This window comes from Bufo bufo, chromosome 4 (assembly GCF_905171765.1).
Source record: "Bufo bufo chromosome 4, aBufBuf1.1, whole genome shotgun sequence".
Lineage (NCBI taxonomy): Eukaryota > Metazoa > Chordata > Amphibia > Anura > Bufonidae > Bufo > Bufo bufo.
Window position 1 is genome coordinate 451,907,520 of NC_053392.1, and position 16,434 is coordinate 451,923,953.

The following is a 16,434-nucleotide window of genomic DNA, read 5'->3' on the forward strand; positions in this document are numbered from 1 at the left end:
GAAAAAATAGGATACTATTTATTATGGTGTGTAAAATATATGTCAACAATGACAAATACAATTAAAAAAAAAATAGGATTGCAGATAAATATTACATCAAAACACAATATGCATATTATCAATGGTAAAAAAAAAAATTGTTTAAAAAGGAAGTGTAGCAAGGACTGATAGCACTAAATTATCTCTTCCTGCGTCTCCTAATATGGGCCCGATAGGTCCTCAAAAAAATAGACTAATAAATTGGAGAGAAAATGTTGCAATCAGTCTCCGCTTTCTAGAATAGTACTCCTCCTGATGGGTCAAACTTCATAAAATGGTCCCATACAATACTCTTTTGTTGTATTGTGAAATCACACCGATTGTGCTGGTGAATGACTGTGTATTAATAATGTCCCGTATCAACAGAATTATGTCCAGAGATGGGTAGTATTCAATTAGCGCTCCGCACACTAAATGCTTTTTTGTAGAGAATATCCACTCTTATTACAATAGCTATACACAGTTCCAGACAATTGCTCTGATGTTGTAATCGAATTGCCGACACAGTTCCAGACAATTGCTCTGATATTGTAATCGAGTTGCCGGCAAGGGAAATCCTTGGTGGGTGAGTGATGGGGTTTATTATCGTTCACTTCACCTCCTCATACCGCAATAGTAAGCCTCATAGAATTTTACCCACAAGTGTAGGCTTACCTCCGCCTGCGTTGCTGTTTCAATGGGACTTGTTAGTTGGTTTTTCCTCCGCTTTATGTGCCGGTGTCTCGGCTGTGGAGTTGTCGGCGTCCCTCGTATCTCTCACAGCTGATCGTCAGGTAATAGTCCTGTGTGAGGATCACGGCTCTTTGCTTCCAGGCGCAGGTGGATGATGTATTGAGGTCTTTTTGTTGTAGGATAAAGGAATCCTTCTCTTTGTTATAGTGCACTAAGTTCCAGGAAAGATTCGGGGGTATCTGTCCAGGATTCACGCCAAACTCGTTTCGGGGAGACGCTTTCCCCTTCCTCAGTGGCATACCCCGATTCCGTAGATTAGTGTGTTTTATAGTTAGCCTTGGTATTTCAAAAAGTCCGGCCTGGATCTTGGTTATATCTAAAATCTGGTCCGGATCTTATTAGCGAGTAATTTTGTTCCATCGCAGCTCGTTTGCGATTCAGGTTAGTTTTTTTTAATTAAGGTGCGTTTTTTGTGCTATACTTGCAGCTTTGTCTATATAGCATAGTCCATTAAAAATTATTTCATATTGGACCTTTCATTGTTGTAGTCTACATTACAGAGGGGTACTATTCATGATTAGTACATTCCATTTCCGTATGTCCATTCTGCAAAAGAACAGAACATGTCCTATTATTGTCCGCATTACGGACAAGAATAGGACTGTTCTATTAGGGTCCAGCTGTTCCGTTTCACAAAATATGGAATACACACAGACATCATCCGTATTTTCTGCGGACCATAAACTACACAGTCATGTGCATGAGCTCAGCGGAATTCACACTTGCCGTGTTAGGATGAGTTACTACTTCAGTTATTTGGTCAGTTATTTCGATCAGTTATTGGGAGCCAAAACCTGGGGCAGGTCAAAAACACAGAATAAATGCAAATCAAATCATTACATCTAATCTGAGTAGGCGTCACTACTGGTTTTTGGCTCACAATAACTGATGAAAATAACTGACCAAATAACTGAAGTAGTAACTCATCCTAACACAGCTAGAGAAATGGCTCAATAATAGTAAAGACCAAAATGCAATCTGTGAGACCATCTCTATCATTGTGTTCGCTCTTTGGATCCTCCCCATTGCACCCTCCAACAGCTGTGGGATGCACTACAGTCAACACGACTCCAGATACCTGTGACCGCCTACTAGGACCTTACTGAATCACTCCCATTCTGTCTGTCCTGCACACAGTGGTTACTATGGATATTAGCTGGTGGTCAAAATAATGCGACTCAACTGTGTACGCCAACAGATTTTAAGCATCTGAATTAATTCAATACTTACAATTTTCTCTAAACTCAATACTTGCAGGCAATACATGATCTGATCCATGTGACTTTTGAGTTCTAAAAAAAATAAAATAAAATGTGGTGAGAAAAAGCTTGTTGAAAATAATTGCCTGTGCCTAAAGGGATTAGCCACTTAGTGGATACTGCTGACAAATGTGTTTGTAAGATGATTATATAGCAATTACTAATATAGCCCTTGTTAAAAGTTTGTGAACCACTCAAAATTATCTATAACCAAATTTTTATCAAAAATATTAGACGTGGCAATTTATCTGTTAAGGAAAAATCAACCACTATCATGTCTGAGTGGCAAAATGGATCTATCAAAGTGTGATTTTCACAACACATTTGTGGAAGTTTATCTTGGCACAAACTAAAGATTTCTGAGGTACTCAGTTTTTGATGTTCATCAGGCTGGAAAAGGTTTCAAAACCACCTCCGTAGAGTTTAGACACCACCAGGCAGATTGTGTACAAATGGAGGAAATTAAGACTATTATTAGTAACTCCAGGAGATGTGACCAAAGATCATGCAAAAAGTCAGGTGTGTATTTCTCCGCAAAGTTACATAGGAATTCAAGGTAATCTCACATTAACTAATGTTGAAAACATTGTCTTATCTCACAGTTACCAAAAGGGTGATAAGATACAGTCCGGACCACGGACCACTAGCCGGCAGGGAAACTGCAGATCGCACTGTTGCTCACTGTTTCAGTAGCTCTCACTGTAGTGCATGAGAGCTACAGTAACAAGGTAAAACAATAAGCTATGCTGTTTCCCTAACTAGAAAACAGTACAGCTTGCTGTGCTACACTGTTTGAAATGGATGTGAATCATTAATACTGTTCAGATGGTTACATTACCATGAATACTGTTACTTTAGGACACTGGATCTGCCCCTACAAAATGAGATCTTCCGGTTTATCTGGACGTTTAAACATCCTTGAATATTTCGATCTATTACGCATCTTCCCAAGAGAGTGGGTGTTTTTTTAGCGCCTCATCTTTATAAGTATTATTTAGCGTCCCAGTTATCTCTATTGTCTACTCATGCATTACCTAATCCTCCACAATGGGTACTCCTTGAATCTGATTTACAGGTGCACCTCATTAAATTAGAATATCTTCGAAACGTAATACAAGTTATTCAATTCAAAAAGTAAAACTCATACCAAATAGATTTGTTACACACAGAGTGATCTATTTTAAGCTTTTATTTCTTTTAATGTTGATTATGGCTTACAGCTAATGAAAACCCAAAAGTCATCATCTCAGAAAGTTGAATTAGTCTTACCGGTAATTCCTTTTTCGCAAATCCTCCATGACGGCACCTTACTTGGAGATTATCCTCCTCCTCCAGCCAGGCAGGGACAGGAAGGTTCAAAAGGGCCCGCCTCCTCACTTATCTTCAGTGTCTTCTGGACTTGACAGGCCCTAAACTTACACACTCATTCGTGACCTTAACCAGTTACTTAACTATTCTCTGTTATACATATTAAATCTCATACATATAACTCTAGACTAATTATTTCATTTTATAACTAGTCTTTTTTTTTTTTTTTTTTGGGGGGGGGGGAGAATATAAGCGGTGCCGTCATGGAGGATTTGCGAAAAAGGAATTACCGGTAAGACTAATTCAACTTTTCCCCTCCCCTCCATGACGGCACCTTACTTGGAGAACTAACAGATTAGTCAATTAGGGAGGGACAACTGCTTGTAAAACTTTCCTACCGTAGGATAGGTCTCTTTTAGAATCAATATCTATCCTATAGTGTTTTACAAAGGTATGAGGACTCGACCAGGTTGCTGCCCTACAGATCTGATCCAAGGAAGCGGATGCTTCTTCCGCCCAAGAAGTCGATACTGCCCTTGTAGAATGAGCCTTGATATTTACCGGGGGTCGTTCTCCTATTGCTATGTAGGCTTCTGAAATGGCCGATTTTAGCCAGCGTGTAATAGAAGGTTTGGACGCTTTTAATCCTTTCCTACCCCCTAAGAATTGGACAAATAGGTTATTAGATTTTCTCCAGTCTTTAGTTTCTGATATATACTTCAGAACACACCTTCTGACATCCAAAGTGTGAAAAACTTCTTCTTTTATAGATCTGGGATTTTCACAGAACGAAGGGAGAACCACCTCCTCCATCCTATAGAACTCCGAGACCACCTTAGGTAGAAAGGAATTGTCGAATCTTAGAATTATTCTGTCGTCCCTGATCGTCATGAAGGGTTTTTTAACCGAGAAGGCCTGTATCTCATTAACCCTACGTGCAGAAGTAATGGCCACTAGAAATACTGTTTTAAGGGTCAGATATCTGATATTTGCTGACTCCAAGGGTTCAAAGGGGGGGTTTAGTGAGACCGGAAAGGACAGAGTTTAAATCCCACGGAGCAACCAGAGGTCTGCTCCGGGGTCTGAGTCTGACGGTTCCCTTCATGAAGCGAATGATCCACGGATTAAGTGCTATTTTTGCATCTAAATAGGCACTTAATGCTGAAATCTGAACTCTAAGAGTGCTAGGTTTTAACCCTTTATTAAAACCTTCTTGAAGAAAATCTAGAATAGACAAAATACTCCCCGCGGAGTTAGAATTTACCGCAAAATCTGGAATAGATATGTTTCCTGGTGTTCAGAAAATGCTTCTATTAGTGACTTCTTTTTTGCTGGCTAGCATGGTATTACTCTGTCCGATAGACCCTTAGATTTTAAGACTGCCCTTTCAGGATCCAAGCAGAGAGGTGCAGACTTTGCGTCTTTGGGTGGAGAACTGGCCTTTGACAGAGGAGGTCTTCTGACCAGGGAAGAATCCATGGATCCTCCTTGGACATCTTTGCCAGGAGAGGAAACCAGGATCTCCTCGGCCAGTTGGGAACAATTAGGATTACCTCGGTCCTCTCTTCTTTTATTTTCCTGAGAACCCTTGGAATCAGAGGCAGAGGTGGGAAACAATATGCCAGTTGGAAATTCCAAGGAAGAGCTAGCGCATCTGTTCCTTCCTACATTGGACCTCTTTAACTCCTGAGAAGTAACTCAGAGCCCCCCACACCGCCAGAAATTCCCGGTGATTTGATGAGTATTTCTTCTGGGATTGTGACCACTCCCCTTGGGCTGACTCTGTTTGGAGATGTGCTCCCCAGCCCCATAGACTGGCATCCGTGGGGAGGATCAATTGATCTCTCACTATCCACGGAACTCCCCTCTGTAGATTTGAATTTAATTCCCACCATTTTAGTGAGAACCGAATGTGATCCGGAATTGTTATTAGACTGTCCAGGGAATCCTGTTTCCGGTTCCATATTTTTAACATAAACGTCTGAAGAGGACGGGAATGTATTTGCGCCCACTTCACTGCCGGGATACAAGCTGTAAAGGACCCTATCAGGGCCATAGTTTGTCTTATGGTGTGGGATTTTTGTTGACTGAATTGTTTTACTTGGGATTGGATTTTTGTGATCGTCTCTGCTGGTAAAAAGCATTTTTGGCTCACCGAGTCTATGAGAATTCCCAAAAAAACTATTTTTTGTGTGGGAACTAAGTGAGACTTCTCCCGATTTAAAATCCAACCCAATTCCTCCAGTCTGTCTATCATTTTGGATAGATTGGTCTCTAGGTCTTTCTGGGAGTCCCCCACTATCAAAAGGTCGTCCAGATATGGAACTATCATTATTTTTCCCTTTCTCAGAGGGGTTATTGCCTCTAGCATAATTTTTGTAAAAAGCCTGGGGGCAGTCGTTATCCCAAAGGGTAGTGCTTGAAACTGGAAATGTTTCAGATGCCCTTGGATCCATACCGCTATTCTCAAGAAAGGTTGTGACCCTGGATGAATGGGTACATGAAAATACGCATCTTTTAAATCTGTGGATGCTAGAAACACCCCTTCTTGTAGAACTTTGACCGTGGTTCTTATCGATTCCATTATGAATTTCTCGTACTTTATGGACCTGTTCAGGGCTTTCATATTTATAATGAGACGCATTTTTCAGTTTGGTTTTTTTTACCAAGAAAACCCTGGAATAACAACCCAGACCGACTTGATCCATTGGTACCGGAACTAAGACGTTAATCTGAACTAGCAGTTCGATTTCTTGCTCCATGCAAAGCTGGAGATGTTCCGAGCTCTGAACTGGAGTCTGAACAAATAGAGAGGGGGGACTCTTGACAAAGGGAATACTGTACCCCTTGTGGAGGGTATTTAGTAACCAGTGGCTGCATGAGTATTTTTCCCAGCAATCCACAAACTTTCCCAGCCTTCCCCCCACTGGGGCTCTGGCGTCATTTTTTGGAAGTTTTCTCGGAACGGGGAGAGAACATAAAACCCTTCCCTTTCTGTCTTCCTGATCTCCAGTTTTCCGTCTTACTCCTTTTATTTTGAAAACTAACCTTTTTTTGGGGACGAAAAAAAAAGGAGCTTTCCTCTTCTTTTTATCCTCTGGGAAGTTCTTTTTGGAATCAGAAGCTTTCTCTAGAATTTTATCTAAGTCCTGACCAAAGAGAAGGTTACCATAAAACGGGATGTTACATAATTTTGCTTTGGAACCTGTGTCTCTGGACCAAGCTTTTAGCCAAAGTGCCCTTCTAGAGTTATTGGCTAGAGCCGTAGCTCTTGCGGCCAGCCTAACAGAATCCGCTGTTGTGTCTGACAAAAAGTCTACTGCTTTTAATAAGAGAGGGAAGGAGTCTGCAAAGTTTTCGTATGGGGTATTGGATTTTAATAGTATATCTAGTTGTTCCAACCAACTTTTTAGGGACCTAGCTACGGATGTGGCCACGATATTAGGTATAAATAAAGCCGCGACCGCATCCCAGGTTCTTTTAAGGTTAGCATCCACTTTTTTGTCCATAGGATCACGCAATGATCCTGTATCTTCAAATGGTAAAGAAGACCCTTTAGCTAGTTTGGAGAGTGAAACATCAATTTTAGGACAATTCAAGAATGGGGATAATTCTTCTTCGTCGAAAGGAAGCCTTTTCCTAATTGTTCGGGGTAGGAAAACTTTCCTGTCTGGGTTTTTCCACCCCCTCAAGATGAGAGACTGTAGATTTTTGTGTACAGGAAATACCCTTTTTTTCTTGGTTTCTAATACTGAAAACATTCTATCCTGGGCGGACCTATGTATTTTTTCTTCTTTAATTTCCATGGTATCCCTGACCGCTTTCAATAGATCGTTTATATCGTCAAATGAAAATAGATAATTTTTAAAATCTCCATCAGAGTCAGAATTATTACTATTCTCATCGCTATCTGAAGAAACATCAGAGGAAGATGAAGAGGTTTTTAAGGGGGATTTTTTCCTGGGCCCCTGTTTTGATGTTGATGGAACGCTAGCGGCTGCAGAAAAATCTGAGAAAGCGGATTTTATTTCTTTGTTAATCAGGCACTGCAATTCCTGTTTTAAAGACGGGACTTCTTCCCTGACAATGCTATCAATGCATTTCCCACAAAGTTTTTTAGCATAATTATCGGGGAGTTTGGCCGAACACACGCGACATCTAGGAATTTTAGATTTCTGCGTTATTTTAGGCCCTACAGAACTATCTTTGTCACTCTTCCATACAAAAAAAGGGGAAAGATGAGAAAGGCTTAGTAACAGTGCAAGCAGCATTCCATACTCACAACCTGGATGTCACTCACAGCTACAGGTTGGTCCATAGCTTCCTCCTGATCCATATGTGCGGATATCTGAGGCTGCAGGAAAGCTTGCAATCTCTCTGGTCAGAGGCCGACATCCGACTTGACCAGGGCGCCAGTTTTTAAACCTACGTATGGCCGGAAGTCTCCCCAGGACCTCAGACGTCACCCAGGCTGGCGACTCTCAGGCTACCACAATTAGGCCCCCAGATGACGTCACCCGCCGGAGCCGAGAATCTCGGGCAACGGGCGGCCTAGATACCGGAAGTACTCCTTTGAGTGTCCGTTTGCCGCGGTCTGCCACTACGCGCTGGCGCGCGCGAGTTTTGAACAGGAAGAGGACCGCGGCAGGCCTCCATGGAACGGACTTACTTGCCCAAGGTAAGACTGTGGCTGGCGCAATGCACCCGCCATCCGCGATAGCTCCCGACCGGAGCACGAACGTAGTTCCTATCTTTTGCCTGGCAGGGACAGGAAGACACTGCAGATAAGTGAGGAGGCGGGCCCTTTTGAACCTTCCTGTCCCTGCCTGGCTGGAGGAGGAGGATAATCTCCAAGTAAGGTGCCGTCATGGAGGGGAGGGGAAAAATTAGATTAATATACAAGACCAATTAAAAAGTTATTTTAAAACAGAAATGTTTGTCTACTGAAAAGTATGTACAGTATATGCACTCAATAATTGGTCGGTTCTCCTTTTGATTGAATTACTGCATCAATGTGGCATGACATGGAGGCAATCAGCCTGCGGCACTGCTGAGGTGTTATGGAAGCCCAGGCTGCTTTGATAGCGGCCATAAGCTTGTCTGCATCGCTGGGTCTGGTGTCTCATCTTCATCTTGACAATATGCCACAGATTCTCTATTGCGTTCAGGTCAGACGAGTTTGCTGGCCAATCAAGCACAGTGATAACGTGGTTATAACACCAGGTATTGGCACTTTTACAGTGTGGGCAGGTGCCAAGACCCGTGCTAGGAAATCAAATCAGCATCTCTATAAATCTTGTTAGCAGAGGGAAGCATGAAGTGCACTAAAATTTGGACATAACAGTAGATGACATGGCTCACCAAACCATCAATGACTGTGGAAATGTCACAATGGACCGCAAGCAACTTAGGCTGTGTGCCTCTCCACTGTTCCTCCAGACTCAGACCTTGATTTTCAAAAGAAATTCAAAATAGACTTTCATCTGAAAACAGGACTTTGGACCATTGAGCAACAGTCCGATCCTTTTTCCCCCTCAGCTTCGGTAAGATGCTTTTGACATAGTCTCTGGGTCATGAGTGGCTTGAAACAAGAAATGCGTGTGGTGGCTTTTGAAGCACTGACTTTCATCCACAGTCAAATCCTTGTGAATCCCCCCCATATTCTTTAATGGCCTTTTCTTGACAATATTTTCCACGCTGTGGTCATCCCTGTTGCTTGTACACCTTTTTTTAACACACTTTTTCTTTGCACTCTCTATAAATATGCTGGGATCTCTCAGCACTCTGAACAGCCAGCTTCTTTAGCAATGACCTTCTGCGGCTTAATCTTCTTGTGGAGGGCGTCAATGAGTGTCCTCTGGATAACGGTCATGTCAGTTTTTCCCATGATTGTGTAGACTACTGAAATAGACTGTGGGACCATTTAACGTGTTTTGTGTTGCATGGTCTTACCTTATGCAACATTTATAAAATATGTCACTTGTTTGATAAACTTGTCTTATCCTTAAACCTAGGGGTGGGCGATATGGCCTAAAATTTATATTGCGATATAATTTTAAGCATGTGCGATATGCGATATATATTGCGATATATTGTTTTCTATATTGGGGGGTGTTTAAACTTTTTTTTTTTTTACTTTTTATTTAATAACTATTAGCCTCCTTAAGGGCTAGAACCCTTGTCATATTCACCCCAATAGAGCTCTATTAGGGTGAATAGGACTTTACACTCTCCCTGCTGCCCTGTGCTTTGTGCACACAACAGCAGGGAGCTGACCATGGCAGCCAGCCTCTCATGTGCCCCCCCCCAGCCTTTGATCTGCTCCCCCCCCCCAGCCTCTTATCTGCTCCCCCCCCCCAGCCTCTTATCTGCTCCCCCCCCCCAGCCTCTTATGTGCTCCCCCCCCCCAGCCTCTTATGTGCTCCCCCCCCAGCCTCTTATCTGCTCCCCCCCCAGCCTCTTATCTGCTCCCCCCCCAGCCTCTTATCTGCTTCCCCCCCCCCAGCCTCTTATCTGCTCCCCCCCCCCCAGCCTCTTATCTGCTCCCCCCCAGCCTCTTATCTGCTTCCCCCCCAGCCTCTTATCTGCCCCCCCCCCAGCCTCTTATCTGCTCCCCCCCAGCCTCTTATCTGCCCCCCCCCCCCGCCTCTTATCTGCCCCCCTATGGTAGCCTCTTATCTGCTCCCCCCCAGCCTCTTATCTGCTTCCCCCCCCAGCCTCTTATCTGCTCCCCCCCCCCAGCCTCTTATCTGCTCCCCCCCAGCCTCTTATCTGCCCCCCCCCCCGCCTCTTATCTGCCCCCCTATGGTAGCCTCTTATCTGCTCCCCCCCAGCCTCTTATCTGCCCCCCCCCCCCAGCCTCTTATCTGCCCCCCTATGCTATAAGCATTAGCAATGCGCCGCACAGACAGAAGGAGCGACCGGCGGCCACGGCGCACGCGAGTATAATGCTGCTCACTAACATACCATGGCAGCCAGAGCCTTAGTAGCGTCCTGGCTACCATGGTAACCGATCGGAGCCCCAGCTTTACACTGCTGGGACTCCGATCGGAACTGCCCACTGCCTCCAATGATGGGGGGAGGAGGGGGACCCTGTGGGATATGGCCGGCCACAGTCCCTCCCCTCCTCCTCCTACTCTGTCCTCTCCTCATTGGTGTTCAGCGGCAGCCGCGCACAGTGGGGAGGGAGGGACTCCCTCCTTCTCCCTCCACTGTGCCGGCCGGCAGGCTCAGGAGTAAATGGTGCGCGCAGAGAGCGCAAACATATCGCGGTCCGGCGATATAGGCGATATGGCGAAAATCCATATCGTGGCCCAAATTTATATCGCATATCGCCTATATCGCCTATACCGCCCACCCCTACTTAAACCTAACATTTGCCAAGAAAAGCTGCTCCAGTTTTCCTACTCCACCTTCCTACTAGAAGGAAGGTTGTGACTTTTTAACCCTTTCGCTACCAGCGTCATACATGTACGGCACTGGAGCGAGGGGTAAACATGGTGCCTGCTTGCGTGTCCACTCTCTCTGATAATAAATTGTTCTTTATGTATGGCAGGGAATGCGATTTAGGGGAATCTCACACTGCAGCAATGGCACGACTGTTGTACAGTGACTAGAAAGCCGGTAATTACTCACCGGTAATTCTGTTTCCTCATGGTCACGACAGCACCACCAGAAAGATGGACTCCACCCCCAGGGACAGGAAACCTAGAGCACAAAAGGAAGCACTTCCTTCCCCTTCATCAGTGAATTACAGAGATCTAGGAAGCCTTCCAGTTAGTTAACATCTTAAACACATACAACTTAAACAACCAAAGAACAGGCTAACACTTATTTTTTAACCACACCCCGTGAACACCACTTGTGCACAAACAAAAATAGAAGGGTGGGAAGTCCCGTGGTGCTGTCGTGACCATGAGGAAACAATTACCGGTGAGTTATTACCGGCTTCCCCCCTGTCATGACAGCACCACCAGAGAGAATACCAGAGAAAAAAATTAGGGTGGGACCACCGCCTGAAGCACTTTACGGCCAAAAGTTAAGGAAGAAAAGGAACCCCACGTCCAGTCTATAGTGACGGAAAAAAGTGTGTGGAGACGACCAGGTAGCCGCCCTGCAAATCTGGTCAATGGAGGCCCCTCTCCTTTCTGCCCAGGAAGATGCCACAGCCCGAGTGGAATGGGCCTTCAGATTATCCGGAGGAGACAAACCTGCAGAGACATAAGCTGTAGAAATGCCCTGCCTGATCCATCTAGAGATGGTGTCTCCTCTTACTTTGTCCCCTTTATTTGGCCCTGACACCTGAATAAAGAGTCTATCAGACTTCCTGAAATCTTTAGTCCTGTCTATGTATTCCAGGACACATCTACGTACATCCAACATATGAAAACACCTTTCTCCTTCGGAAGAGGTATTAGCACAGAAGGAGAGCAGCACCACTTCCTGGGACATATGAAAAGCGGAGACCACCTTGGGCAGAAATGCTGGAACCGGTTAAAAGATTTTTCTGTCTTCTAGGATCTGAGTATAGGGCTCTCTGACAGATAAGGCTGCTAACTGCCCTACCCTACGAGCCGATGTCACTGCCACCAAGAGGGCGGTCTTCTGAACTAGCAGTCTGAGAGGAACATCAGCTAAGGGCTCAAAAGGACCTACACATAAGGACTGAAGAACCACTGAAAGATCCCAAGTTGGCGATCGTATCGGTACGGATAACTGCAGTCTCTTGACTGACTTAAGGAATCTGATGATCCAGAGATGATCCGCAATCTTCTGGCCAAACAAAGCTCCCAAGGCAGAAACCTGAACTTTGAAAATGGCCACACTCAACCCCTTTTCCAGACCTTCCTGCAGGAAATCCAAAATATCCGCCAAACTGGGTTTTTCCAGGTCAAATGAAGCAAGGTTAATAGTGGACAGAAATTTTCTCCAGATCCTGACAAATCTTATACGTAACTTCTTTCCTGCTGGCTTGTAACGTGGAGATGACGGCATCAGACAATCTCTTAGCTTTTAAGGTTAACCTTTCAAAAGCCAAGCCGCCAAATGGAGATTGAGCACCTCCGGATGACATACTGGGCCCTGTAAGATTAGGTTGGGAAGCTCCGGAAGGAGCCAGGGATCCCCTAGCGACATGGCTCTTAGACAGGAGAACCAAGCCCTCCGAGGCCAAAAGGGAGCCATCAGGATGACTTTTGTCCTTTCTTCCTTTATCTTTTTGATAACTCTGGGGACCAGTGCCAGCGGGGGAAAAGTGTACGCTAGGTCCCAATCCCATTTTTGAGATAAAGCGTCCACTGCTAGAGGTCCGTCCACCGGAGATAGGGAGTAAAATCTGCTGACTTGCCTGTTTACTCTCGTGGCAAAGAGATCTATCTGAGGCTTGCCCCATAAGGCCGAGATCTTCCGGAACACCTCTGGATTTAACTTCCACTATCCTTGACGAATCCGGTGTCTGCTGAGATAGTCTGCTCTCAGGTTCAGGTCTCCTCTTAAGTGAACCGCTGATATTGAATTTAGTCAGGATTCTGCCAGAGAGAAACTTTTCCTTGGACTCTGCCACCAGCAGGAAGTCGTCCAAATACGGGATGACGATGCCACCCCCCTCTCTGATGTGGACAGCCATCTCGGCAATGATCTTTGTGAAGATCCTTGGAGCGACGGCAATTTCGAATGGTAGGGCACAGAACTGTAGGTGCAACAGATGGGAGTTTACATGAACTGCCAACCTTAGGTACTTCTGGAAGTCCTTGTGGATGGGCACATGGAGGTAGGCGTCCCTTAGGTCTAGAGATGCCCTATAACAGTCCTTTATTAACAGATTTATCGTTGACTTCAGGGTCTCCATCTTGAACCGATGGTAAGTGAGAAACTGATTCAGAGGCTTCAGATTTATGATGACTCTGAAGGTTCCGTTCGGCTTTTTTTATAAGGAAGAGAGTCGAATAGAAACCCTGACCTATTTCTTCTGCTGGAACCGGAACACTTTTTCCATCAGTGATAAGACTTCCAGCTGGAGAGAAGACAGACCCGAGGGACCCGGTGGACATTTTGTGACTATGTAACGGGTAGGTGGCAGGCTGATGAACTAGAGACGGAGACCTTCCCTTATGGTCTCCAGGACCCATGTACTCCTTGAAATTAACTGCCACTCCGCCAAGAAGTTTCTTAGCCTGCCACCTACCCGCAAGACCCAGTCATTGGGGGCTGGGCTTTTTAGAGGAGGAAGAGGAGGACTGGTTAAACATAAAGCAGCTACCTTTTACGGGAACCCCTCCATCTAAAGCCTGACTGGCCTCTACCTCTATCCTGGCCCCCTTCCCTTCGCACAAAAGTAACGGTATTGCCTGAAGGACTGAGGCAGAGGGAACCCTTTCTTCTTATCTCCCGCTTTTTCTAACAAATCTGTGAGGACCAAACCAGAAAGCAACTGGCCCTCACATGGTATGGCACACAATTTATTTTTGGAGCCGAGATCCCCTGACCAGTTCTTTACCTATAGAGCGCACCTAGCCGAGTTAGTCAAGGCCCCAGCCCTAGCGGACAGCCTCAGGGTATCCGAAGAAGAGTCCGCCAAGAAGGCGGCCGCTTGCCTAATTGCGGGAAGAGAGGCAAACAGTTGCTCCTTAGGAACTTCATTTTGGATATCTGCTGAGAGCTGGTCAATCCATAATATCATGGACCTAGCCACTGAGGTACCCGCTATGCTTGGTTTAAGAGATGCCCCCGTGGACTCCCAGGTTCTCTTAAGGAACCCCTCCGCCTTTTTATCCATGGGCTCACTAAGAGACCCCAAATCTTCAAAAGGTAGAGAACCCTTTCTAGAAATCTTGGCAATAGTCACATCAATTTTTAGGCGGATGATCCCAGGAACTGGTCTCTGCGTCATCAAAGGGGTATTTCCTCTTTATGGCCCTAGAAATAAACGATTTCTTATTCGGGTTCTCCCATTCCCATTTAATAAGTTGGGACATAGTCTGGTGAATAGGGAAAATTTTCCTTTTCTTTACTTCAAGACCCTCAAACATGATGTCCTGGATAGATTTCTGCTCTCTAGCCTCTTCCAGATCCATAGCTGATCTTACTGCCTTGACCAACTGATCCGTATCTTCACATGGAAATAACGGTCTGCCTGACATATCATCTTCAGACCTTTCTGACTCTTCTCCTGCATAAACGTAAGAGAAATAGCTGGAGCAAAATCATATATACAAAAATATACATCGAAGTAAAGGTCTGACAAGCCGCAGACTATACCCGAGTCCGAATGGGCCATAATTAAACCTTCTTCCTCAACGTCAGATGGCACTGGGACAGAAGGGGCAACTGCCGGCTGAGGTGCAGGTGACGTAAGCGCTGGCAAAACTCCTCTTAGGTAGGCTTCTATTTGGTTCTTGACCATGTGCTGCATCTGGGGTAGTAATGACGGCGTTTCTTGCGCAATAACCTTATTAGTGCAGCTGACACAATTAGGCTTATTATAGTCAGCCGCAAGACTGACTTTGCACATGGCACATTCTTTGCTCTTAACCTTTTTATATTTCCTGGGACCCTCATCCTAAAAAGAAAAAAGTAACCATACCAAGGGTCAGGAAAAAAACTATTCACAAGCCAAACACAAACACTCACCACCTCGCCCCACGGTACTGTAAATGGGACCTTGGTAGAAGATTCTGAGCGAGCACTCCTGGAGCCCGTATCCTCACTGGAGACACTCATCTTCTGGGCAAACACCCCCTCCTGGAAGCTGAATCACCGACACTGGCTGTTCAGTTCACTTAATGGAGGCAGAACTGCAGCCAAAGGAACTCCTCCTCCCCAGCCCCATGTGATCTTGGTCCCGCCTCCAAAATGGCAGCAGCTATCAGCGCTCCCAGCGCAACCACGCCGGAGCACCGGACCCTTCCTTCACACCACCCGCAGCTGTAATACAGCTGAAGCGGTAAGCTTTCCAACTAACCTGCCGCGGCCCCTCCCGCAGTACGAGCGGGCCGCGGCGAGGAGCGGGCGGTGGGAGCAGGAGGCAGGCGGCAAGTCAAAGGACCTGCAGCTGGGGGTGAACGAACCGGCTCTACACCGGGAGCCATACGGTGGACCTAGCTACCATGAACTACAGGGCTAGCTACCATGAACTACAGGGATTTCTAACTACCACGGTCCCCCAGCCAGACCCTACACACAGCCCACCAGGCTATGAGATTACTCCAGGCTTCCTAGGGACAGGAAACCACTGATGAAGGGGAAGGAAGTGCTTCTTTTTGTGCTCTAGGTTTCCTGTCTCTGGGGGAGGAGTCCATCTCTCTGGTGGTGCTGTCGTGAGGGGGAAAAGGAAGTTTGCAAGTGACACTGTGGAGACATCCTTGAAAGTACTCCATAGAGTATCTATGGTATCCTCTCGAATACCTATTGGGTCGTAAACCTCCAAGAATTAATAACGCGGTGTATAAGCTTTGACAATATATATTGATCGCTGCACGGATACATGCAGTTCCAGATTGAATTCCCCCCCCCCCCTATCAGCAGTTATTCATAAAATCAACAGAATACTACTATATCAGAAACAATGTGACGTTTCCTGATTCTAGAGAACACTTCTCTAAAATATGGAATCCATGGATGGACTGTGCTACGTCCCCTAACCTGATGTACTTTTTGTCTATATGAACATGAGAGGAGGCGGTCTGAAGACTCGGCTTTAATTCGCTCCATTTCCTCATTTTAATAGAGAATGGTTTAACATAAACACCGAGATAGCAGGCTTGCTGCCTAAGTGTGAGGATAGCGCCATCAGGTTTAGGTCGGTTATTCGATGACGAAAACACAACTAGTTCGGTTTTTCAATGATTCAGTTTCAGACAGAGAGAGGACAGGATGTTAGAGACAGCGGACAGACTGTCACTTGTGTTCAGTAGTACAGCATGGGTGATATCACAGAAATAAGTATATAGTGGGGTATCAACTGCATAGAGATGGTACAGGAAACCAAATCCGCCTGTCTAATAGGGGCTGTGTAGATGGAAAAGAGAAGATGACCAAGGACTGAACCCTGAAGAACCCCAACAGCAAGAGGGAAAGGAGGGGAGGTTGAGTCAGCGGA

At 45.4% G+C, this 16,434-nt stretch overlaps 1 protein-coding gene across 11 annotated transcripts in view; it reads right to left on the bottom strand.

Moving 5' to 3' along the window:
- The window catches only part of AFDN (afadin, adherens junction formation factor), a 508,028-nt gene that overhangs the window by 270,499 nt on the left and 221,095 nt on the right, over positions 1-16,434 (bottom strand). For all 11 annotated transcript variants that reach the window (XM_040429419.1, XM_040429420.1, XM_040429421.1 and 8 more), the window contains exon 13: positions 2,002-2,063. In XM_040429419.1, coding sequence (XP_040285353.1) covers positions 2,002-2,063 — 62 coding nt within the window. The remainder of the gene's footprint in view (positions 1-2,001; positions 2,064-16,434) is intronic.